This window comes from Corvus cornix, chromosome 12 (assembly GCF_000738735.6).
Source record: "Corvus cornix cornix isolate S_Up_H32 chromosome 12, ASM73873v5, whole genome shotgun sequence".
Taxonomy (NCBI): domain Eukaryota; kingdom Metazoa; phylum Chordata; class Aves; order Passeriformes; family Corvidae; genus Corvus; species Corvus cornix.
Window position 1 is genome coordinate 13297136 of NC_046342.1, and position 24643 is coordinate 13321778.

Below are 24643 nucleotides of genomic sequence, written 5' to 3' on the forward strand. Positions count from 1 at the left end.
TTCCAGTGCTTAGGTCAGGCTGTCCAAGGAGATTCTCAGAGAAAAAAAGATTTGTCCCCAGACTGCTGGACCCTGGAAAGGACTTTCTCAGATTTGGGAGAAGAGGTAGCAGTTTTACCTGTGAAACCTATTTGTGGTGTGTTGGCTGTTTCTGGCAGCACCCTGGCAGTGGCAGCGTGGGTGGGTGCAGGCAGGCCTGAGCAAGCACTGCTTGGATGTTGCTTCGAGAACCACGTTGAGCTTCAGCAGTGCCCTGCGTCCCTGCTACTCAGCCCATGTGCCTGGCAGCTCCCAGAGAAGTTTGGCTGAGCAGCATGGCTCTGCCTCCTCCCTCTCAGCAATCCACGCAGGGTTTGACTCAGCTCCTGCATCCTTTTCCACCTCTGGCAGAGATGGAACGGATACACTGCCCGATGCATTTTGGTCAGGCAGCAGTGAACAGGACCACTGAGGCTTGGCTGTGTCCCACTGAGATCTGTCTTGCTGCAACCAAGCTGGAGAGCCATGTACTGAGTGCTGGAACCTTTGAGTACAGTGTTATTTCTGTACTGACATAAACCAGTGCGGTAGCAAGTGCATTTCACACCTGCACACGTTCATAATAGGAGGGTCTGTGTTTGGGATGGGGCTGACTAGCATTTTGGCTGCTCTTTTAATAAACCACTCATCAGCTCTTGCAGAGCCTTCCTGGGAGGGGGTTTCCATTTTTCATTACATAGATGATAAAATACGTTGTTGCCATTACACCTTGTTAGGCTGCCTAGCAATGTGATGTCTGTTTTAAAGACACATTTTAAAAAAGTGTAATCCTGCTTGTCAATCTTCCCTGCAGAGAAGGAGACCTTTCTGGATCCCTTTGTGCTGAGGGAACTTCTGCCAACGTCGCTGGGGAGCTACTACCGCTACACAGGTTCCCTGACTACTCCTCCCTGCAGCGAGATCGTGGAGTGGATCGTTTTTCGGAAACCTGTGCCCATTTCTTACCATCAGGTGTGTTTGTTTTGTCCGTGAAACCCATCTCCTCATTTGCCCTCCTTAAGACGGTTTTCAAAACCCACCAGTTTAATTTGGAGGACACAAATGTTTCTGCTGACAAAAAAGAGAGTGTCGGTGATCTTTTTTATTCTCTTTAGTAATATTGTTTCTGAACAGGAGCCGTCAGTCTTGAGAAGATGGTACAACATGAAACCCAGTTGCCTTTCAGGGATTTATTTGGTATTGTTTTTGTTAAGATTAAATTAATCCATGGTGTAAATAGTTACACAGAGCTCCTTTTTATTCTTTTTCATTGAAACTTTCTTTTCAAAGTAAAGTGAGTGATTTCAGTTCTGCTCAGATTTAGTAATTTGAACTAATTACATTAAAAAAGACATCTTTCCATTAATTCTCCATGCTTAACTGCTTTTATAACACAGTAAAGCTGCCATTATGTGCTCAGAGAGCTGGTGCACAAAAATTAGCACATAGCAGCTTTTAATGCAAATAGACACAATGTCTGGAGTTTGAAGAATTATCCTAATAAAGCAATGTCTAGATGAAGTCAAATGTTTAGCAGTTCAGTGTATTTTGACATTTTAAGACTGTTGTCTTCAGAAAGCCAACCTGCTGGACTTAGTCTTGCCTCTTTTTCATCTGTCATAAGCCACTGAAAGCAAACTTTTTACGTACGCTAATTCTGTAAAGTGCACATGAACTGTTCACTGGGTGATTCTGACTGACAGATGCTGTGCTCACAGGTTTCAGAAGTACGGAAGGCACTTGCCATACCCTTGCTCCAGGCTTTTTTTCCTGTTTTCTAGATCTCATTGCTTCTCCCATAGACTCTTTCATCCTTTTTTGACAGTCTGTGTTCAAAATCAGTTGCAGTGCTTCAGCTGAGGCCCTCCAGAGGCTGAGGGACATGTCACAATTCATGTCTCCAGCCACCCATCCTGGTGTTATTTTGCCTGTTTCACAAAAGTACTGCCCGTGTTCAGCTCCTGGTCAGCAGGAACCATTTTGCTGGAGGCTTTCCCTGGAGCCCTCTGGCTGAGCTGAGCCCATCGTGCCTCCAGGCAGCCCCCAGTTCTGGCTGGAGCCTGGGACTCTGCACATGGTCCTGTTTGAATCAGACCCTTTGTTTTTTTCAGGCTATTTCTCTGATTGTTGAGATCATTTTGAATTCTGTCCTTGCCTGCAGGATACTTGCAATCCCTTGTAGCTTTTCACTACATCAGTAAGTTTACTGTTTATTATTTGGTGGCTGCAAGGCCTGGCCCACGCTCAGTTTTATACCCTGTGTGTGCATCAGGTGGGTCACTTCTTTTTTCTATTTTAACAAATGCAAATAAAATGGTAAATACCAATTTCGGCTGTCGATACAAAGGTGCTTTGTCCTGGCATAGCTCCTTTCCTGTGCTCTACAGAAGTAACTGCACCAAATCAAGCCCTTAAAATTTGGCGTTGTGCTGCTCTGTGCATGTGTGTGTGGTTGAAGGGCTGGGAATTCTGTGTGTAGACAGACTTTCATTGATACTACAACACATGTGGAATAAATAATAGTATTCCCCCCCTCCCCAGCAGCTGTAGATGTGTGTGTTTTAAGAGCCTGCCTCTGCTATGGTTATTATTTGTTCCTCTAACAGAAACAGTGTAACATAATCGATTGCCATAGTTTAACCTTCTTTATCACAAACCCCATGAAGCAGCCTGTAATCCCAGGGAACAACAGTGATATTGTTTAATCTTTGTTGCTATTCCAATTAAATTCTTGCTTTTGTGCAAAATACCTTGCTGGAAAAAGGACAGTAGTGAAGTGGTCCATTGTGGAGGCTTCTCTATTTTATTCTCAGTCCTCCATCATCATCATCTTCCCTTATAATTAGACAACAAACCAGGAAAAGCTGTGTCACCCTGCAGATGCATTGTAAAGCTAAGTGCATTCAATGACCCAAAACATGGCATTATCTCTCGTAATGCATACCTCAGAGTAGCTCATTGTGCTTGTAACAGTTTCAGTATTTTTAATTGCCATTTGTATATCCAACCCATAGAAAACTACACATCAGGCTTTAATGGTTTGTAATTGCATGACTCAGAGTTTTAGATCAGGTTTCCCTGTATCTACAATAGTCTTACAAGAGCTTCTCATTTCTTCTTCTGAACGGGAGCTTTTGTAGTCCTTGAAGAGCATGATTGCAGCTCCTTGACTGCAGATCTTGGAATATAATTTTTTTCTGGCAGCTACAGAGAAATTAATCTCATTTGTTTTAGGTAATATTTTTATAGTGAAAGTGAGGTTGAAATGGCTTATATGTACTTCAACACATGAAAAGTGGAAGGTTAAAAATCATGTTTGAATTGGCAGTTGTTAAAATGCAATTATACCTCCCCAAGGTAACATAGCAGAAGAAAATATTTTAAAAGTTCTCTCCGAAAGTTTAAAAATTCAATTAATGTCACAGATTAATGTCTAAGCCTAGAGACTTGACTTCAGAGAAGTAGTTACTACCCAAGTTCTCGTGCTTTTATAAAGTCACCTTAAGCCCTGTTAGCTGGCTTCATCAAAACTGCTTCCAGTGCATGAAGTGCAAAAGGTACGTAAATAAGCACAAGAGTTTTGATCTGTGCTTTTATAGAAGGGTGTAGCAGGATCATCTGTTGGCTTGGTTTTTCTTTTTAGACAAAAGTGTAAGTCAGTCCCTTTACCCCTTTTTTAATCCATCCTCCTATGCTTTTGAGGGCATCCTGCAAATAATTAGGAAATGGTTTTTGAAATTTTTCAAGATGTTTCTTTGAAAGAATCAGAAACAGAATTGTGTTGAGAACCTGGGAATAAAGCATTCCTATAAGATGCAGAAAAAAAAGTACAATTCAAATTCCACCATCCACACCTGCAAGCCTGGAAGCAGCACCTGAGCTCTGGAAGTGGCACGTGAGCTCCCTGCCTGCAATGGGAACTGGTCATTGGTGGTCATCCCTCCCTGCTTGTCCCCTGCTGTCCCTGTGCTGAAGGGATCTCAGATTACCATTTTGAAGGGAAATTAAGTAATGGTAGTAGGTGCCTCATGAGTCAGTGGATGATGCTTAACTGCTCTATTACACACTGCTTTGATTTTTTTTATCAACTGAGGCTGCCGTGATAATTCTTCCAGTTGTAAGATTTGGGGCTCACATGCTTCTCCAGGGCTTTTAGAGCAGGCACACTTAATGAAAAGGGTGTAAGTTTGAGTGAGCTGTCATTAAGCTATGGATGTAACTCAAGTCCCTTTTTGAAGTCCTGGGCCAGATTCTATGCTCCCAAAATCCATACTATCAATATGTGTAACTGATGTGATGCAAACATTATCAGGAGTGATTCCTTCCTTCTCTGCTCTGTCTTGCTCAGTCTTTCCAGCAGCAACATAACTAATTCTAGTTCTTGTCCTGAATGATAACAAGTTAGCAGCAAATGCTGTACCGACCTTGATAGCTGAAAAACATTATAGAGAAAAACATTAGCTGAAGATATTTCCACCTTAGTTTACTAGACTTTTTTTCTAAGAAATACTAAGATACGAAGTAACAGAAAAGTTTTCCAATTACAGTTCTTTCTTAGAGGTTAATACATTTTCTTATAAATAGCTCAGATCTGAATCCAACAGAAGAAACTTATTCCCAGAGGAGTATATGCTAGCTGTGCCTAAAAGTGCTGCACGAGCTGTCTGTGAAGCTTAGCCTGGCAGCTAAACTTCATAAGGTATTTGGAGATAAGGAAGCATTGCCTTATCCAGGCAAAAGCTCTTGGTGTGGAATGACCTAGAAGCACTTGACGCGATACTGTGAAACAAAACAGTGCCAGCAGTGAGGAGGGTTTGGCAAGGCTGTGTCACACACAAAATCCTTCCAGACAAGGGGTCTAAGGACAAATGTTTCTTTGCCAATGACAGACATCCACAGGTTCTAGAAGGCCTTCTCCCATGTTGGGCAGGATAAGCCCTGTGTTGAGATAAGGTGGTTGGCAATAATTTCAGTGGGCAGTCTGGCTTCCCATGTAGTTTTATCAGTCTTGGCATCAACATTTTACTTCCTCACATTTTATTGTCTTATCAGCCGCCCGGATTTCACCACATTGTTTTTCTAATTAATGTCCCTTCTCTCCCCTGCCATGCTGGCTGCGATCAGCTGGAGGCATTTTACTCCATCTTCACCACTGAGCAGCAAGACCATGTCAAGTCCGTGGAGTACCTGAGGAATAATTTCCGGCCACAGCAAAGCCTGAACAACAGGAAGGTATCCAAGTCTGCTGTGAAGGATGCTTGGAACCAAGATATGACAGACATATTGGAAAATCCGCTTGGCACAGAAGCTTCCAAAGGTACACTATACTTTAGAATTTTACACTTGACTAATAGGAGAATTTTTTCTGTCTACTTTGTCATCAAATGGTGTCAAGAACAGCTGTGAGCTACCAAAGAAATAATGCACATTGTGCAGGCATTCCTTGTTGATAAGTGTTGATGAATTAACTAATTCTGCTTATGCTACAAATACCTGTAGAACTCGCTGTCACAAGGTGCCATGACAATACAGCCTTAGAATATGTGGGTCTCAAAGCCACAAAATACGAATCTCAAACTGGCAATGTCCCTGTTTCTGCCAGCTGGTTGTAGGGCTGTGGAGATGCCTGGCAAAAAGGGAAAACCAAAGGACCAAGGTCAGAGGTAAAAATTCAGCCCCGTTAGCACTGACGCATTGGGTATTTGAATGGAAATAGAGTATCCAGCTGTGGTTATGGGTTTCATTTCTCCAGTAACAAGACTTCTGAAGAACTGTCAACCTTTAAATTCAACGTTTGTATCAGTCTGTTGGTAATGGTGATAGGAGGAAAAGAATATCTTCCTTTTAGGCAGATGATTTTCTAATGTCTTGCTGAAGTGTTTCGTATGCCTTTTTGTAGAGCAGCTGGCACTTACTTCTGTCAGACACCAGATAGTGAGCTGGATGGAGGGGGTGGGAGGGAGGTTGCTGTTACACTGGCCCAGGCAGCCCTGGCTGAAGTAGCACATCAGAAATTCTGAGAGAAATGTGTTCTGGATAAAGCAAGACTAGAAATAAATATCAAATAAATTTACTACTTTTATTTGCCTTTGTGGTGTTGACTGGTGTTATTTATAGGTAGAAGAAATGACGTGTACTTTACAGTCTTCAGTCTTGCGAAGTGCTTGGTGCTTAACCAGCAGAGGTAAAGAAGAGAGGGGCAGTTTGCCAGAAGGAAACAGCTAAGCAGATTTACAAGCTTCCCATTTTTTACCTGGCATTTTCACCTGGCCAGGCACAGAAAGCAAAGATTTTAGAGGATGTGAATCATGAAAACAGCTGCATTCAGCAACCTCACCCTCCCAAGAGAGTACTGAGAGAGTGTATTTCTCAGGGCTCGTTATTCTCTGAGCGTGCTTATTTATATATATATAATATACACGTACACAAACCTCATGTGCTTTAAAGGCAGCCTTGGGACAGAGAATTTACATCAGAAGTGAGAAGGAGATCTCCTGCTATGCTCGGATGCTCTGGCCTGTAGTTTTCAGTCGGTGTTGTAACAGCAACATGTGTCAGTAATTTCTTTAGTTATATCCTCTGTACATATTATTTACCCAGAACAGTGATGAAAGTTAATGGGTTACATTATGTTAAAAGTGACAAAACTGACTAGTTTTTATTTTGAGTGCAGCCAAGGTACATCTGGTATAACATTCAAGAAGATTTAACTGCTTTGGCCACACTCCTGCATATTCCTCACTTGCTGGATCGTTTATAGAATTATAAAGAATCCTTGGGTGATTTTCACCACCATAATAAATAACTGAAACCTGCAATTTTGTCAGCGCATTACAAATACTAAGGTCTATAGTTAATGGGCTGATCTTGAATTTGGAACTGTTGAGACCAAAGGAGCACTTCAATTACTGGGAAGATTCACCATGACTTTGATCCAAACCAAGCACACGTGGCTTAGTTATCATGAGGTGAGCAAGTCTACAGGAGCAAGGGAGCAGCACAACCATTAGTCCATGTTTATATGGTTTGGTTCTCAGGACTGGTTTCCTGAGCAGGTTCTCTATGGGTCCTCTCCCATCATGTTCAGGTACCATAATGCTCTGTACTTGTGCCCGTCTGGGAATTTGAATTTATGACAAGAGAGACCTTCAGGTGGGGGACATGCATTTCCCATGGTCTGACAACATTCAGCATGCCATCTAATGGCAGGGATGATGCTGGAGTTGGTGCTTTCTGTCTCCCTTGAGCTTTTGCTATAGGAGGCTGATAGCTGGGCAGCCAGTCGTTTTGTACCAGCTCTGTCAGCTTGTCTCTTTCTGGGTTGTGTGTGCAACAGAGGACACTGAAAATAGGTGCTTTTTTTTCATGAACTTAAAAATAAACAGGTTGGCGCAGTGTTGCTAACACAAAATGGATGTAGTATATCCTCCAAAGGTTACAGGGATGAGATATAGCTGTTCCAGAAATATAACAATGTGGATGTTTCTGGCCCCTTTTTTGACAAAGGTGAACAGTGATGATGTGCCTGGTCCACTGCACATTCTGAACTACTGACATATAAATAAAATGAGTTGAAGTCATAATACTTGAGTGAAAGCAAAACCTATTGTTTATTCAGCTAGTAAATATAGTTCCTCTTTATACAGTGTCATTCATGCAAAAGTACTGAGGATCCGAGAGCATGGAGTGCTTTCCAGCCAGACAATCTCGCATACAAGTATAGAAGAGTGTAAGCTTAGCATGACGAATTTATTTTATGCAGATTCTTCTGCAAACCTCCTGGTTGCACCTCAATGCTTTCCACATTGCATTCGGCAATGTGACCAATGGCTGTCACATGTTGACTCTTGTCTGCCCTCCCTGTTCCTGATTTGTGTGTTGTAGAAAAAGGCAAGGTCACGAAAATGTGTCTTTTACTTGCTGCAAGGTGATATGGTTTGTGATGGTCTGCAGCTCTGGAGGGGAAGTTTGGGTTTGTTTGTCGGTGTGAATTTTTGCAATTTGTTTCCTCTGTCACACTCTGTTAAGTCTGTGGGCAGTATTGCTAATCTGGAAAACAGGGTAGCATTCATTATGTAAGCCTTTCTTATTTTGGAGGAAAATGTGCCCAGAACAATTTGCATAATGTTCAGAATAATTTTCAGAATTCCCTGGTGATTAGGGAATTTCAGATCAACACAAAGTGATGCAGCTCTGCAGTGGTCCATTGGCAAACGTTTGGTACCAAAGAGGAATGTCTTTCCTCTCAGCTGTCAAAGCTATCTCAGGTCACAAAATTGTGACCAGTAGCATAACCTACAGATACACTGGAGGAAAACTTTCTCACTTTATACTTGTCCCCTGAGTATTTCCTTAGCAAAATTCCAAAAGTGGTGGCATTTGCTTAACAAAAAGTTTTCTGGGGAAGGCTATTTTAGGTCAGTGCATTTGGATCCAGTTTGTTAACCAGTATGAATGTTACCAGCCTTTTGCTTTGCAGTTACTCTCCTCTCCTTTCACTTTTTTTAACTTTAAAGAGGCAATGAAGAGAGGGGCATTGTTTTTAATCATCAGAATACAAGATGGTGAAATACTTTAGCTAATTTGAAATAGGACTAATTTTTCACTTACAGGTGAAAACTCCAGATTTTCAGAGTCAGAGTTTAACAAGAGGAGTTTTCCTTTATTCCATTATCTCATTCCTTCCTCCTATTGGCAAAAGCTGATTTAAAACAGTTCTCTTGAGGACTGCTTGTATGCCTGGAATGAAAGCATATGCCTAAGACCTTTGCTGAATCAGAGCCCATGAGCTGAGCTTAATTTTTAAGTTGACCCTGGAGCTATTTCAAAAAACCATACAAATTATGTTTGAAGATCTTATTTCTGAAATACACCATTCAGGTTAAATACTGTTCAGCTATTGAATTGTAGCAACTGGTAGGCTGACAGTAAACCCTTGTACAGTGATACTTTTTAAGATGAAACTTTCAGAGATCCAACCTATACAGTGGATCATGCTGTTAAATCAGGCAGATCATCATTTAACAAGAGGGCTCACCCATGTTGCAATATTAATTTATGTAAAGTTTTGAAAAGTTAGGGGTTCTCTGTACAGATGTTCTAAGCCAAGAATGCATTTGTAAAGCATTGACCAGACACTGTAATTATCAGTGACTGTGGCAGTGTCTGACTTTTTGGACAAGAAAATCTCTGTTAAAATTGCCTCCTTTCTTCTCTGACCTGTCCTCTGTGGCTCAGGACTGTGTTGCTCTATCACATCATATATTGTGCTCCTGCAGCTCCTGGGCTGCTTTCAAGCAGCTGTGGTAGAGGGATTGCTAATTATTTATTGGTTTAATAGTGCACATTGCTCAAAGGGAGCAAACAGAATTCTTACATAAAAGTCCATCCAGTTCAAGGATCTGTGTCTGCAAGACCCTTGCTACTTTCACATGTTGTTCCATCAAGCAGAACTGTGTTTACAAAACATTACCTGCTTTAGTAAAGGTATAGGTGTGGAAACTCAGGAGGAAAAGATGTTTCATTTCCTTGTTTCAGGAGGTACCCCATGTGCAACAATACTTGCCCATTTAATTTTGCTTTTGGTTACATCAAATGTTGTTTCTTTCTCTTTATGTTGTTTTTTTTTTAAACACTCAAAACTCCCTTTAACCTTTTTATCTCATTAAATGTGCTGCATGCCTTAGAACACTTAAACAAGCATCCCATGTGAGGGGCTCTTGACATCAGAGTTTTCTTTCACAGATGCCTGATTACTTTCCCAAAGGTGTCTGATTACTCTTTGCTGGAGTCTCAAATAATGCTGTTTCCCATCAGTGGGATTTTGCGTTAGAATACCATCTGTAATTATGATCCTAGCCTAAGTTAAATAATGAGCAGCCATAAATTCACTCCAGTAAAACTTAGCTTTGGACTCTAACAGCTGGGACATTTCTCTAGTACTGTACAGGTGATCATTTTCCTTACTTACTTTTGTTATGTGGTAGTAATTCACAGTTTGGAAGTCCTTTTAACTTAATGCCACTAAAATCTGGATAGAAGATATTTGGATTTTCCTCCCTGCATGCTTTCTGCTGGAGGCATGGCTCAGGCCATTGGTCTGCAGCCAAAAGTACTGCACTGCTCAATCAAAGCAGTTCAGTTCTTATTTACCTTTTCATGGCTCCTGATGTCAGAAATGAGACTACAGCCTTCTGTAAAGGTTGTTGCCTTTCTGCACAGCACTGGAGTGCACCTCCCATGCAGCAGCATCCAGAGGTCCAGAGATTCAGTGCACTGACATCAACACTTAAAGGCAGATAGTTTAGAGTATTGGCAGCAGTGTTTCTGAATGAGAACAAGTTATTTGTCTCATTTATAGTCTCTGTTATTACTTCCAGTAATTTGTTTTTGCTTTCTAAATGCCCATGTTTTATGAAAACTGTCTCAAAACAACTTTGCAGTCTCTTCATGTCCTCAGGTTGTCTCTGGGAGTCCAAAAAGAGTCTTAGGCAGAGAAGTTCTACTCTTGTAGAATGTCATTTTTATGTTTTAGTCAAACCTAAATTACTAAAAATTACTCAGTAGTAATATGTAACATATCCAAAACAACAGCAAAGTGAAGGTAAATTTAAAATCATTAATTATTGAAAATTTAACTCTGGATGGCTAAAGCAAAATTTAGCTATTTATTTTCTTTGAATATTTCGGGGAGAATGGAAACAAAGAACTTATTTTAGTTAATTTATGGTACATTTACCTTTAGCATTGATTCTTTTTGTCCTTTGGAAGAATCTTGGAAGATTTCTTCATGGATTAACAACTTGTTCCTGGTTTCCTTGGATAACTGGGCTTTTCCTATTGGCTTTTTTATTTCATTTTGCTATGGAAGTTATCCTTTCCCAATTCTTTTCCCCTTTAATCAGGTCAGCACCATACTAGGTGTGGTGCAAATGAATTAATGTCTCATCATTAGGACTTCTGTTGGTGTAGCAGCCTGTGTTGGAGCAAAAGGTCACACTTGAGGGTGGTGACACTGTTCTGCTCATTGCTTGCCCTGCTTCTTTGCACTACAGACCTGCCCGTCTGCCGCTGCCTTAAGTGCTCCAAGTAAAGGTACTCACCTGCAGCTGCAAGAGTCTCTTTTTGAGCCTCAAGTGGCTGCTGAATGCACATTTTAGGCAGAGATCAGTGTGTTCCTTCTGCATATTTCATCTCTTCCACTTCAGCCCTGTCTTGCTCTGTTGTGCTGGCTGGGTCCTCATGTATGCAGTTGTCTTGGAGAGTGTCCTGCAAAAGCAGGAAAGGACAGGCTTCTGCCTTCTAGAGACTTTCAGGTAAGGTGAAACACAAAGCTTTTCATTAAAAAAACTGACCCATTTTGAGGGGGAATCAGATGCAAAAAGATGTGGTACTTGTACCTGACACAGGTCTCATGCTTCCCTTGCAGTGGCTCTGTTCTGCAGGGTTCTGTTTTACACCTGTAGTAACTTCTGTGTGGTTGTAATGTGAGGAGTGCGTGTGTCTGGACCTGAATGTAGGAAACAACTTATCAATAGATTTTTTAATAAGCACTAAGTCACTGCTCACAGTTCTTCAGAGATTATAAAGGGTCAAAACCAACAGAGCAAGAGGAATTCAGTGTGAAAGTGTAGGTGTGGTTTGGGTTCACAGCTGCCACTAAAGCTGGAAGAGCTGAGCTTGATGATTTATTCCATTTACACCTGGAGGGAATTCCTTTCTGCACTGCCTACCTGCTGGCCCAGCTGTTCAGCCCACAGAAGTACTAATTTTAGATTGAACCATGAGTGCCTGCAGCTCATCCTTTGTGTTGGAAAAAGCCTCCAGAAACTATGAAAGGAAAGCTGCTTTCCTAGTCTGATTTTGGGCATCCCGCAGGCATGTATTGGGAGGCTCTACCAGCCCGATTGGCTTATCCTTCCTATGCTCCCCAGTCCAAACCCTCACCAGAACACTGGAAAGGCCAGCTTGGTTAACATGGCAAATATGTGTCCTTCTGGCAGGAAATCCTCCTTTCTCCCCATTGGTGCTGTTTGTACCACTGAATGTGACCACACGTGTGGCACAAACACACTGTGTAAATAAGGGCACAGGTGTACATTTGAAACACAAGTCACCTTCTATGTGCATACATGGATGTGTGCAATACAAATACAAAACTTACAGGGCAGGTCCATGTCGGACATCAGTTTAGCCCAGTATGGCACCTGATGGTTCAAGGCTGATCTGCACTGCTAAGGACTCAGACCACAACTGTAGAAACACTATTTGTGAAATATGTGAAATACTAAGGTGCAAACACACAGTCCATGCCTTTTAGTAAAACAGGATCTGTTGCTGTGATGCCATGGAAATTTAGGTGCTACAAAGCCATACAGGTATTAATCCAAATGCAGATTGTGCCCACCTTGGGAAATGGGCAAGCAACAGAGAGGCAAACACCAGCTTGTCCAGAGCCCTCCTGTCAGAGGGACTCGTGTGCCCATTTGCTCATGAGGTTATTTCTCAGGGCTTGTAAAACAAGTGTGGGGTCTGTCGGTGTGCCTCACACCTCAGGAAGCAGCCCTGTCTGTTTGAAGCATAGTGGAAGGTAAAAGCAGGGAAGATAAATAGTCTGTCTCCTAGCTACATTCTGCCTGTGGATTGAAGTAGATCAACACAAATATTTGTGTGTACAGCATGCTCCAGAGCCTGCCAATGCCTACTGGCAAAGTGCAGGCAAAGGTAAAGGAAAAATGTGTGCTACTCTTTAAAGCAATTATCCTTATGTATTAATAATGTTATTTATAAGCACTCTGAGAAGTCAACAATGTACACTAAAGCAAAGCAAAAAAACCTGCAAACATTTAGTAAAAGGATAAGGGGGAAAATGTTATAAGTATGCCTCTTAGCACTTTCTGATATATTAAAGCCTGTGTTGTCTCTGCATATGATCTTCACAGTTTATTTGTTGTCCTTTGGGAGCACAGCCCTTGCTGAATCCTGGGATTGGATCCTACAGCCCAAAGCATGCTCTTGTTTGTTATGGATCAGAGTGTCTTCCCAAGCACCTCCACTAAGTCACACCAGTTCAATGTAGCTGAATCTGGCCCTGCATCACTTCCCTTACCATGGCACTGAAAGCAAGTGGGAGTTCTCTCACTGCAGCATAACGCATATTTTTGCATTTCAGGGTTTAATTTAAATTTTGAGGATCTAATAATGAGAAGGAATATATATGTGTATGTATATAGGTATGGATGTAGTTGAAAGTATTTTTTCTTCTCTTTTCTGTTGTTGGCATTGCTTTCTTCTTGTCTGCAGTCAGGTTCCTGGGGGTGGCAGGGCTGACTGAACTTGGTGCAGTGTTTTGACAATAGCACAGGCACTGATCACAGCTTTCAGGCACTCTGAAATCATCTGGGATGCCTGTGGCTGAGTTGGTTGTCATTACAGCAGCAAGTGGTGCATCTGTCCTGCAGGACTGGCCCTTCCAGCTCCTTCACAGGGGTGGGGCAGAGGGGAAGGAAACACCCTCTCTCCCCCGAGAACTTGTTGGCCATCAACTTGTTTGCCCCTATGGGGAAGAAAGACATGAAACCTCCATACTGACCTCTCAGTTTCTCTTCTACTGAGCATGAGAGAAGAAATGCCCCAAGTACCTTCTTTGTGCTCCTGCTTTGTAAGGGAGAGACACTGTTCCCTGCCACTTACCCCATTGAATGAATCATCCTGTATATCCAGACTAGTAAGAAAGAGAATTGAGGCCTCTTTCACCTTACAGCCAGAAGCTGCCTCCCAGAGCAAGAAAAGATCCTTGTCCCTGTCTTTTAGTTAGCACTGAGCAGCTCTGAGCCAGTAACATGCTATGGGCACATCCTGATGCTGATGTTTCCCCTTCCATATATGAATTGCCTTAGAAGATCCCTGCCCATGTCACCACGAGGGATTCAGGATCTCACTGTCATGCTGCTTTTCTGTGCTGAAAATTGTCAGGGCTTCAGCACACATGTATCCCACGGCACCAAGGAGAGGAACAGCAGTTTTGCATTGCTGAGACATTCAGCAGGAGGGAGAGAGTGGGATTTTTCAAAGGAGGGCATAGCACAGCTAGAAATAACTGCCTTTAAAGTGGTGACATTTTTATGCATGGACAAGCTAACTTAGAACATTTTTAGAGGATTTTATAAATCCTGCTGATCCCAGTGGAACTAGATTTGTCATATGAGGACCTGTTTTACAGGGAGAAAGTATACAAGCCTTAACTGAATATACAATTCTTGCACTCTCTCAAAGTTTCCCTAAATAGGTCTTTTCATAACCACAAGTAGCATATGCAAAAAGCGTGATGAAACCCAGAAAGTTTGGCTGGTGTTGCATTTCTGTCTTTGAAAGAGAAATACAGGCTGCTTTTAAGGAACAATATTAATAAAAAAAGCTGTAATATTCTCTTACATGCCCTTTCTGCATTCATGGGTGTGTCTTAGTATCAGCAATTAATTTTTGCAAAACAGTAAGCCCTTTTTTTTGTTTTTCAACTCGCTGAAATGGAGCTGCCAGGAGCTTTTGGATTAAGCTTTATCAGGCTTTCAGTTAGGAAAACCTCATGGAGATTATGTAGCCAAATACAACATACAAATCAGATTATGGGAGAGATGAATGCAGAGTTGTTAAATTAATTTAGTTTTTAGTTCCAGCCCACTGAAATGTTTTTAGCATGAAGAAAATAATTCTCTGCTGTATGGCTGGCTGGCCCAGTGCTTAGGACTGTATCAGCATGCTGCATTCATCTGCCAATGGCAAACAGGTTTTCTCTAGGCTTGAGTGAGCCATGGAAGATGAGGCTGGCCAAGATGCTGGGTTCCCCCTGCCTTTCCCAGTGGGCTGATCTGCAGAGAAAAGCCTGGGTCAAGCTGCTGGGCAGCCGCATGCATGGCCAGCAGCTGGGAGAGCCACTGAGGCTGCCTGAGCTGGGTCAGAGGGGCTTCCTCCAGATGCACCCGCACAATGCTCCTGCCTCTGCAGGACTTTTCCAGAAGGCTGGAGCCAGCTTGTTTGCCAGGTTCTCCCAGTTCAGGTCATCCCTGACAGGAAGGTGAGAATGTTTTTTCCCTCCAAGAGGTCCAGGGCATGTCTGTGCCTGCAGTGAGGCATGACCATGGTACTGCAAAGGCTCTTGCCTGTTCAGTGGCTCTGAGATGTGGCCTGGTTGCCCCAGCCAGGGGCTTCTGCCTCCACAAGTCTTGGCACAGGGCCGCTAACCTAGGACACAGTGGCTTTGGTGTCCTGCCAGACCTGTGTAGGTATCTGCTCAGGACTGCATATACCACCAAAAGGTATCCTGAAAGCCCCCACAATATTTTGTTATCCCTCAGGATTGGAATTTTAAAGAGAACTAATATTTTTTTTCTAAAATTAGCTGAAGTGCTATTTCAGTGTGGAATAATGCTGGTTTCTGGTTTTGGGTTTTTTTTTTTTCCTCAAAGAATCATGAATTCACAGGCTTTCTTTTTGCTTATTAAGCCTGGTTTTGTTAAAAAAAAAAAAAAGGAAAATAAAAGCTTGTGTTTCTCTTTAATGTGTCCTGATTAAACTTCCCCTTCCCTGTCCCAACCTCTTCCTGCATTTCTCTTTCTTCTTCAGCTGCACATTTTGCAAAATCAGTAGAGGTCCTTTAGCATGTGATTCTTTTAATCTTCTTGGAAAAATCCAAGGCACAGAGAGTATTGAAAGAAAATTTAGATCTCTGGGAAATGCCAGTTGTTTTATAGATGGTCAAATCATTGCACTTTTTTCCTTGTCTCTCAGACATTCACTATGTTATTATGTATCACTTTAATTAAATCATCAAATTGAATTGTTGGATCAAATGTTTCTTTATTCCATTGTGTCCTAAGGAGGTTTAGTTAAATTAATGAAACCATATATTTCATTTTATAAAAAAAGATTTCTTTTTTGCCCATTCATAAGTTGTTTAAAAAAAATGTGGTTGAACAGAAAAGGTTGATTAATATTAAATTACTTCAGCTACTGCTCTGTGCCTTGAAGTAAATTGAACCAAGTCATCCTAAGGCATGTAAATTTTGTAATATTTACTGAGAAATCGCAGTATTGTAAATTCAGCCTCTTTTAGTTTGCCGTGAATGAGGCTTGCTCTCATTGGAGTCACTGGAGTCACTCAGGTGATTAAAAGTGCTCGTGACCATCTTGGATCGGGGTGCAGGGTCAGGGAGGGTCTCCTGACTCTGAGCCTGTGAGTCTCCTATTTACCCTTGGGAAATATCCACTTCTCTGGCTGCCATGAGCTGTTCCAAATGGCATCCAGGCTGGCTGCAGAGAGTGGCACAGAACGGGGGACAAGGCAGCCCCCTCTCCCTGGAGTGGCTTGGGGTCCTTGTGTGAAAAGCAGCTGGCCAGACATCGTTCAGAGGGCTGGTGCAATTAAGGTAGATCTCTCTGTCTCTCAGGAAGGTTACCTGCTTGAATTATTTCTAAAACAATTTGATGCATGATTACTTTAAATATATAAATCTCTGCATGTCCTCCTGGAGGACAAGGACTGGGTAAGAGTTTTAGGTCTGGGTAGTCCTTCACCCTGGGCTCCTACCTCTGATGAGATATGACTAGGTGGAGTGATAAAGGCTGGCCTGGCATTTTGAAGTGTAATTCTGTGATGACAAAGGGCGTCAAAGAGGGCAGTTATGATTTATTGGTGAAGTTATCAATAAACAGTGATGCCAGAGAGAATTGATCTGACCATCTCAGCGGAAAGAGGTGAGCGTGGAGAGGCATACCAAGGATCAGGAAGTTCTGTAAATAGTGATAACACCGATGGCTATCAGCTGTCCCCTCTCGTCTAGGTCCTGGCCACCTTCATGCTGTGCTTTGGGGGACCAGGAGGGAGCCAGAGGGAAGGCATCTGCAGGCAGCAGACCGTGGTGTGGCTTCTGACTTTGTGGCACTGACAGCAGAATGCTGTTTTGATCCCTTCAGCTCAGTGTAAATAGAAACTCACATACATTTATCCAATGCTTTGAGGTGCTGTAGGGTTTGTTTGTTTTGCTGGATCATCCTTCTGGGTTGAGCAGAAGGATCTACTGCAAAACTGCAGGATTGCCGCCCCTCATGGCAAGAGCAAACATCAAAGATTTTTTCTGCCCAAGCATATTTCTGCAATTTATGTTGTCTTGTTCGTCTAGCTACAAAATGTGACTTATTACTGCACAAATGCATTTGACAGGTATTTTTCTATTGTACAGATAATATTGGTGTTTAAAGCATTTAATCATTTTTATTTAAGAACTGTAGCTATTTCAGTAATGTGACAGCAAAGCTGCATGGCTAGCCTGCAAGTCCAGGCATAGGAATAGATGTTTCTCCCTTTCAGTGCTACCAGGACTCTTTAGAAGTGAAATAGTGGCCAAATATACACACGGTCACATACCTGCAGAGCGCAAACAAGCTCAATGTGTTGGCTTTAAAAGGAAAAGTTGTACTGGGAAAAATAATTCTGGAAACAGTGTCAGCCTGATGGGCTGGGTGACACTTTGCCTTTCCCTGGCAGAAGAGACCAGCTCCTTTGCCACGGCACATGTGTTTAGGTATCATTGCAAGTGATTTTCCTTGGTTCAGGGTTTATACTGAGAAAGAGAATGTGAGAATATGCCCTGAACTGGGTATTTTAAACGTGATTTTTAAAGCTTGGAAAAAAGCTATACTCTTTATAGCTGGGAAGGGGATGTTGCAGTTTTCCCACAGCATGTGAGTGCCATCTAGTGTTGTGCATCCTCACCAGGACCTTTGCATGGCAGCCCCTTGAAAAGTGTTTCTTCCGCGCTGCAAGGGGACTGTGCACACCCTTGAGGGGCCGGGCTGGATTTGTGCCTGGGCTTGGTCTGCCCTGCAGAATTTTGGGTTTGGTACTGCTGGAAACAGAAGCCGTGCTTTTCCCAGAGATTAAGCTGTCCCTGTGCTGATGTCCCCACTGACTTAAGCGTGGCTGAGAAGTGACTTGTGCCTCCACGCTGCAGGCAGGGTTAAGAAAGCAGGGCTGGCTGCAAGTTCCTCTGCCTGCTCAGAGGCTATGGCCAAGCTCATCATGAGCCACTCTTCCCAGCCACACTTCCCTTGCTGGTGATACATCACTGACAATCTGTTGAGCGTCTTTGAAGGAAGATATATAGAAAGAGGAGTATAAAATAATTGTGAAAATGTACTAGGTTAACAGGAAAACATTTACTGACCCAGTGGTGCCACATTTTCAGAAGTTTCAACTCTTTCCGGGCCCGGCAGAGCATGTTGGGGTATTTACCCCTTACAGGACAGCAGGGAGTGGATGAGGGAAGCTGTGGATCAGGTCCACTGTATTTCTTAATGTTTCAGTGCAGAGCTCTTAAGTCACCAAGTTAAAGTGTAGGTGCAAATGTCAGGACTGAGACTTTCAAGAACTAAGCAACCTGCATGCAGAGAATGAATTCTCTCATTCACTTTACTCAGGAGAGCAGAAAGCAGCTGTAGGTGGTATTAAATCCCATTGGTCTCAGTGGATTGCAGTCTAAGCTGTCACTGTAGGCCAGACCATTAAAGAAAAAAACCTAGCTCTTAGGGTGAGGCACCATTCTTCCTGTTTGTTTTCTCTAGGTTATTTAGAAGAGCTTCATCTTTTCTCCTTCTGTTTTTCAGCTTGTAGCACTCCTCCAGTCAACATGAAAGTGCAGCCTGTGAACAGGACAGCGCTACTGGTAACCTGGAACCAACCAGAAACCATATACCACCCTCCAATCATGAACTACATGATCTCATATAGCTGGACTAAAAATGAAGATGAAAAGGAGAAAACTTTCACCAAGGATAGTGACAAGGACCTGGTAAAAGCACAGCATCAACCCCAGACATATGTATCAAGCTATCCTTATATTGTTATTTTCTTGGTAGAAAGAGGTAGAGAAAGAAAGCAGTTGTTACCTTATAGGCAGCCTAATGTTTGGCCCACAATGAATTGCTATTTAAATGTTCAGCATTAATTGAACGTTGCCTAACAGGCTACCCAAACACTGGAATGTAAATTTATAGTTTATGTGAGTGCATAAAGGACTGAATCTGCAGACACTTTTTCATGTAGTGTTGCTGAGAAGCAGCTGGCTTGGGAAATGGTGAGGCTCTGAATACCTTTTGGCTTGTGTTCAACTTGCAGATTTTCACATTAGACATCCCATCCCCCAAAATCTGTTCTTGGGCTCAGGCTTTTCACTGTGCATAGCCCCTTGCAGACTTTGGAGCAGTTTCTGGCACTATGTGCTGCCAGAGGCAGGAGTTGCGTAGTTAGGGCTTGAAGATTATTTTGGAGTGGCCCTGTAAAAGCACTGCCTACATCTGGCAGTGTGAGAAAAAGAGAGAAGAGCAAGACAGTTCCAACACAGATGGAAGCACTGCTCTATCTCCTTCATTTAGGATTTCATCTGCTTGTCATTCTTGTCTAAGTGGAAGCAAGTATTGTACTGGTCCTTAACATTCTCTACATATAAAATCAAAGTGACATATTCAGGTTTGAAAGGCCTCCATTTTTTGTTAATCAAAGAAAGCCTCCAGAATAATGAAATCAGTAACTGTATATGCACATGAAAAATGCAGCAGCACAGTGTTATTCCTAATGACTGTGACCATTTTTTTTTTCAAATACACAGTCCTCTGGGCCCATTCAATCAGTTATACAATAATACTTCTGTTATTCCCTTAGATGAAGATTCTTTTACTTCATTTCCATTTATATTTCCAATTTCCCCAGTAGACATTATTATCTGGGTCACATTAGGGAACAATCTGCCTCATGAAATCAGAAAGGAATCCACTGAAAGGCACCCAAGGTTATGATGTATTGTAACCTCTCTCTTGTCATAATTTCATACTGTTAAGGGAGATTTTTTTAATAAGGTATAAGGAGGAGAGCCTTAATCAGCAAAAATGAGGTGGGCACCATGAAACCATCCTGTTTTATGTAAAAGAAATAATTACAAGTGCAAGGGATGTGATGGAGTGATAGCTTGGAAAAAAATTGCACTGAAACCCAGTGCTGTTCAGCAGAGCTTTGGGTTAAGAAAGCAGTGACAGCTCAGTCTATTTTAGGGGCAAGAGAAGAAGGAAACCTCTTGTCAGAGGGAAGTGCAGATTGTTTTCAGTGCTCTGGCAGATGCAGTTGGGCTGTCCCATCTTGAATCAGAGCTAGACAGTGTTTTGCTATAGAGATCACAAGCATTTCGAGTGACTCATACAGCTACTCCTGTGAACTGATGTGATTGTGTACTAAGGCAGCTCTCAGGTCAGGAGTAAGCAGGGATATCACAGCCCAGGATGCTCAGCCATCGTGTTGCATAGTACATCAGCATCAAATTGCCTTAGCCAGTTTGTTGCAAAATAGACAGTTTTAATATGCAGTGTCTTTTCTGGACTTATCCTGTGTTGGGAATCTGGATCTCCACCTAAAATATCTTATTATAATTGCTGTAAAGGCGAATGACTTGAGTTTTAAGTTCTTCTGAGGAGAGCAGAGACATTGAGGCATGAAGACTGTCACGAGAACAGATGTGGAACATGTTCATTTCTTTCTCATGGGCAGAGTCAGCAGTGTCTGGGTGCATCCCTTCAGCCTTGCCCTCTCCAGGAAACCACTGAATATTTCTATGTGGAAATATAGCTTGTCTTATATGGCATAAATGTCCTGTGTTAGCACAATGCTTTATATATTTCAAACTGATCGTGGACAGTACTGTGGGGGTAAAAAACTGAATAATATCTATTTTTTTTAAACAGAAGGCCATCATTAGCCATGTCTCACCTGACATCCTTTATCTGTTCAGAGTTCAAGCAGTTTGCCGAAATGAAATGCGTAGTGACTTTAGCCAGACTATGCTCTTTCAAGGTAAAAAAACCACATACATATTTTTACATTGAACTGTTCTTTGTTTGTTTAGTATTTTCTTTGCAGAGTGCAATATGGTATGAAGTTACTTCAGAAGATATTTGAATGCACGTAGACAATGCTAATTTCATATTGTGGCCAGTGACTTGATCTGACTCTCATTTCCAGTGAGGAGGGTTTGCCTACACCTCTTGCTGTCAGGGTTTGTCAGGTTTTAGGAGAATTTAGAGCTTTTCTTGGTACTAGTTTTCTGAAACAAATTCATCAGAGACTCCTTATGCATCAGAGGCACAGCTATAACAGAATGTGAGTCTGATCGGTGTCTGTGTTATGTAAAGAGGAATGGAGATCAGTCCTACCTTGACAACCACATGTGGAGATATTCAGGTTTTACCATGCATGCAACCTCAGTGATTTCCAAAACATACATATATAAAGAAAATCAAAATAACTAGATGGTAAACTGTCTTTTATCATGGATTTCCTTTTAAGTTTATTGGAGAAATCTGGTAAAGCTGAGATTCGGTAGAAGAACTTGATGATTTTAGAGGTTTTCTAAGTGCTAAAGTTTTGCTCCTTCGTGGGATCTTATTATGCCATTTTTTATTAAGTAGGGCAGGTTTTGCCTCTGATGAGAGCATTCCTTCCCACTCCAGCTTATAGATGCATAAACCTCAAAATGGGTAATGAAAGAATAAAACAAGCAGAGAATTAAAAGTTTAAATCCTTAGGATGAAGCAAAGAGTTGTCACTTGTATCTGATGCTGTAAATGGAAAAAATAATAGGGGCATTTTTCAGTGTCATTTTCAGAAAGTATGGGAGTTTTGGTCAAGCTTTGTTAGCACTTAGTGTCTGAAGGATGTCAGGCTATGGACATGGTTTAGTTCTGTTGTGGTGGCATGCCTCAGTGTTGGCAGCGTTGAAGAGAGAGCAGGGATCAGACAAGTGTCCTGTCCAAGCCACAACTCATGTTGATGTCTGTTCTTGGTAACTCAGCACGGTGTTTTAGACTTCACTTTTAAGTGCCAGACAGAAGTTAGAAACTGGTGTATTGCTTATTATGACCTCTTTTACTATGTGATGGAATGGAAAAATTCTTTCAAGTTTGACTACAATAACTGTTTAATCACAGTTAGGAGTAAATCATTACTGACAGCTCTGTAGGATATCTTTTGGGTACTCTAGCCCATTTCTAGCCCAGTATTCAATGCAGTGGAAGTGATACACACATCTGCAGTGGGAGTAGATGATGTGATTCCTTCCAGATGTCCCAAGAAAGGAGCTGCTGTTCTAATCTCTGGCTCTACCCAAGATCTAGCCTAGAAAATTATTCCACCTGAGCTTTCAAAATGTTATGCAGGGTTGATTATAGTTGTAGTTGAGATATACAGCAATAAATAATGACAATTTTATCATTAGGACAGAAAAAAAACTATTATCATCAAGCTACTCTTGCTTTCTGTGTAAGTCAGGATGTTCCATCCAGCTCGGGGTTGAAGGAGAGAATTTTTTTTCTGACAGTAAGCCAGCATTGCCAGGCCTGGGTAATTAAAAGACTGCGTTCAGACACAAGTGCAGAGTGAGGTAATGCCCAAAGAGCTGAGTTGCCTTTGCTCCAGGCTGAGACCTGCACCCGTATTCTGTGGCCACATGTTGAGCAGTAGCTTAGCAGTTGTTCCTCTGCCTCCTTCCCTGCCCTGATGAGCTGCTCTTCTTCCTTCCCCAGCTAACACCACTCGAATTTTCGAGGGGACCAGAATTGTGAAGACAGGCGTGGTAAGTCATGGATTTAGGGAGTGGGGATTTGGGGACATTCCCACCAGATGGCAGCACAGTGTTGGAAATCTGTAGCAGGACCCAGCTTTCCTGGGGAAGGGATGTCCAGATCCGTCACAGAAGGGTTTATAGCATAAAATATAGTTCCAATATGAAATGGTTTTCTAGATTCATGCTCTGAGAAGCTTTGACCACTGGAGAATTGAGTGTTAAAAAATTTTCCTCAATCAGTGTTCAGCACATTTAGAGGGGATTTATAAAATCTTAATGATGACTGTGAAAATAAATTTAATTTCTTTTATTAACTGTATGACCACAAGCATATGCAACAGGAATAAGGCCTCACACACAGCATCTTTGTGTGAACAATCTCTTTGTTTTATTTTAATTCAGGTGAGACTGTGACAAGTCACTGAAGCCAACTTTTGTATTCCAGAATCAGAAATGTTGGTACATTTACAGCAAAAGTGGAATACACTGTTTCAGTTTTGAAAGCATTTTATTAGTTTATTTAATATAAACTATCCATAAACTAAATTTCTTGGCATCAAGTGTACTGAGTTGTTCAGTCAAATTTATGGGCTGGATTCATACTATTGAATTTACTCTAAGTACATTGCTTCTGGTTTTATTCTGATCCAGTTTGATATACTCCCTAGTGAGCAAATAACATATAGAAAGCTTGCATGTGAATGATTAATGTTTGTTTAATGATGTATAGAGGTATTCTAGATATATAAATCTGCTGTCAAATTTTAATACTCAGTCCAGCTTTGAGACTGCTCATACCAGCAAAAAGCAAATCTCACAGTGCCTTAGGGATTCAGAGTGATAAGTATCTGAAAGTTTAGATATTTATTTAAAGTTTTCGCTTGAAATCTCTAAAGCACAAGTTTTCTTCTGAGATCTCAGGTTCTCTGTGATTGCAGCTGGTCAAAAATAATGTGAGAAAGCAGCCTTTCTTGGTTTGCTGCAGCATTTCCACTACATGTCTTGACTGAACCTGGGAATTGCAGAGAGATGCAGAAATGCTGTTAAGTTATAAATTTAAGTTTACAAAATAAACATTTTACATTTTTTTCAATGTTCAGCAGCACTTATTTAATCCCTTTTTGTCCTCATGTGATACATACCTTTCCAGCTAATGTCCTCCTGCTGATGAATTCAGCAATGTGAGACATTTTTCAGCCATTCAGAGTGGGAGAATGGTCAGATTGTCCAGAGGAACTGCCGACTCAGCTCTTCCACAGAATTACTCCTTGTGTTCAGGCAATTCACTTCAGTCTCTTTCTCCACATGTAATTTAGGACTAGTTCTTTATGGATAGACCAAGGTTTAGTTCTTTATGTGTGTACTAAGGGGTTTTATTTACAGCAGAGCACACACGTGTGCAGAGACCCTCATGCGCGCAGTGGGTTGACATTAGAATAATATTGGCAGGATGCAAAGTCCATAGTTCATTTCCTGATGCCTCTCAGTGAAGCAGGCAGTCCCAGTCCTGCCTTTCATTCTCTGGCCAGGGAGAGTTGGCCAGGGAGAGTCCTGTGGATGTGGAAAACTGAGTCTATACATGGGTGTCACAGCCTGGAGGTCCTGGCAGATGTGGTGGTAGCTTGCTGAAGGGCTCCTGATGCTTTCCAAGTCCTTCAGGAGTGCCCAGCTGGCCATGCTGCAGTTCTTTTCTAACAAGAGCAATGCCTCACAGCAACACCAGTCCTTAGGAGAATAATCCTGATGGGTAAATTAAGGAAATAAAAATAGTATCCTTTGAGGCCCTCACAATGTGCGTGGGAAGAGCCAGAGTTCCTTGTCAGAGTAGACCCACTGGCCACGAATGCTCACGTTGGCAGCACAGCCATTATTTTGGGACAGCCCTTATATAATACTGTATTTTTAAACCCCTTGTATTCTAAGGATTAAAGCACTGTGAGTAAATCTCACCCCAAGAGGAAATG

At 41.9% G+C, this 24643-nt stretch overlaps 1 protein-coding gene and 1 long non-coding RNA gene across 3 annotated transcripts in view; one reads left to right on the forward strand and one right to left on the reverse strand.

The window, feature by feature from the left end:
• The window catches only part of PTPRG (protein tyrosine phosphatase receptor type G), a 403292-nt gene that overhangs the window by 303925 nt on the left and 74724 nt on the right, over positions 1 to 24643 (forward strand). For both annotated transcript variants that reach the window (XM_039558715.1, XM_039558716.1), the window contains 5 exons: positions 833 to 990; positions 5143 to 5335; positions 18679 to 18863; positions 20803 to 20911; positions 22639 to 22688. In XM_039558715.1, the coding sequence (XP_039414649.1) occupies positions 833 to 990; positions 5143 to 5335; positions 18679 to 18863; positions 20803 to 20911; positions 22639 to 22688 (695 nt within the window). The remainder of the gene's footprint in view (positions 1 to 832; positions 991 to 5142; positions 5336 to 18678; positions 18864 to 20802; positions 20912 to 22638; positions 22689 to 24643) is intronic.
• On the reverse strand, positions 23529 to 24211 carry LOC109143354. Its single transcript, XR_002043468.2, has 2 exons — positions 23822 to 24211; positions 23529 to 23691 (listed from the first exon to the last, which is right to left on the reverse strand). It is a non-coding gene; the product is annotated as an uncharacterized LOC109143354 (long non-coding RNA).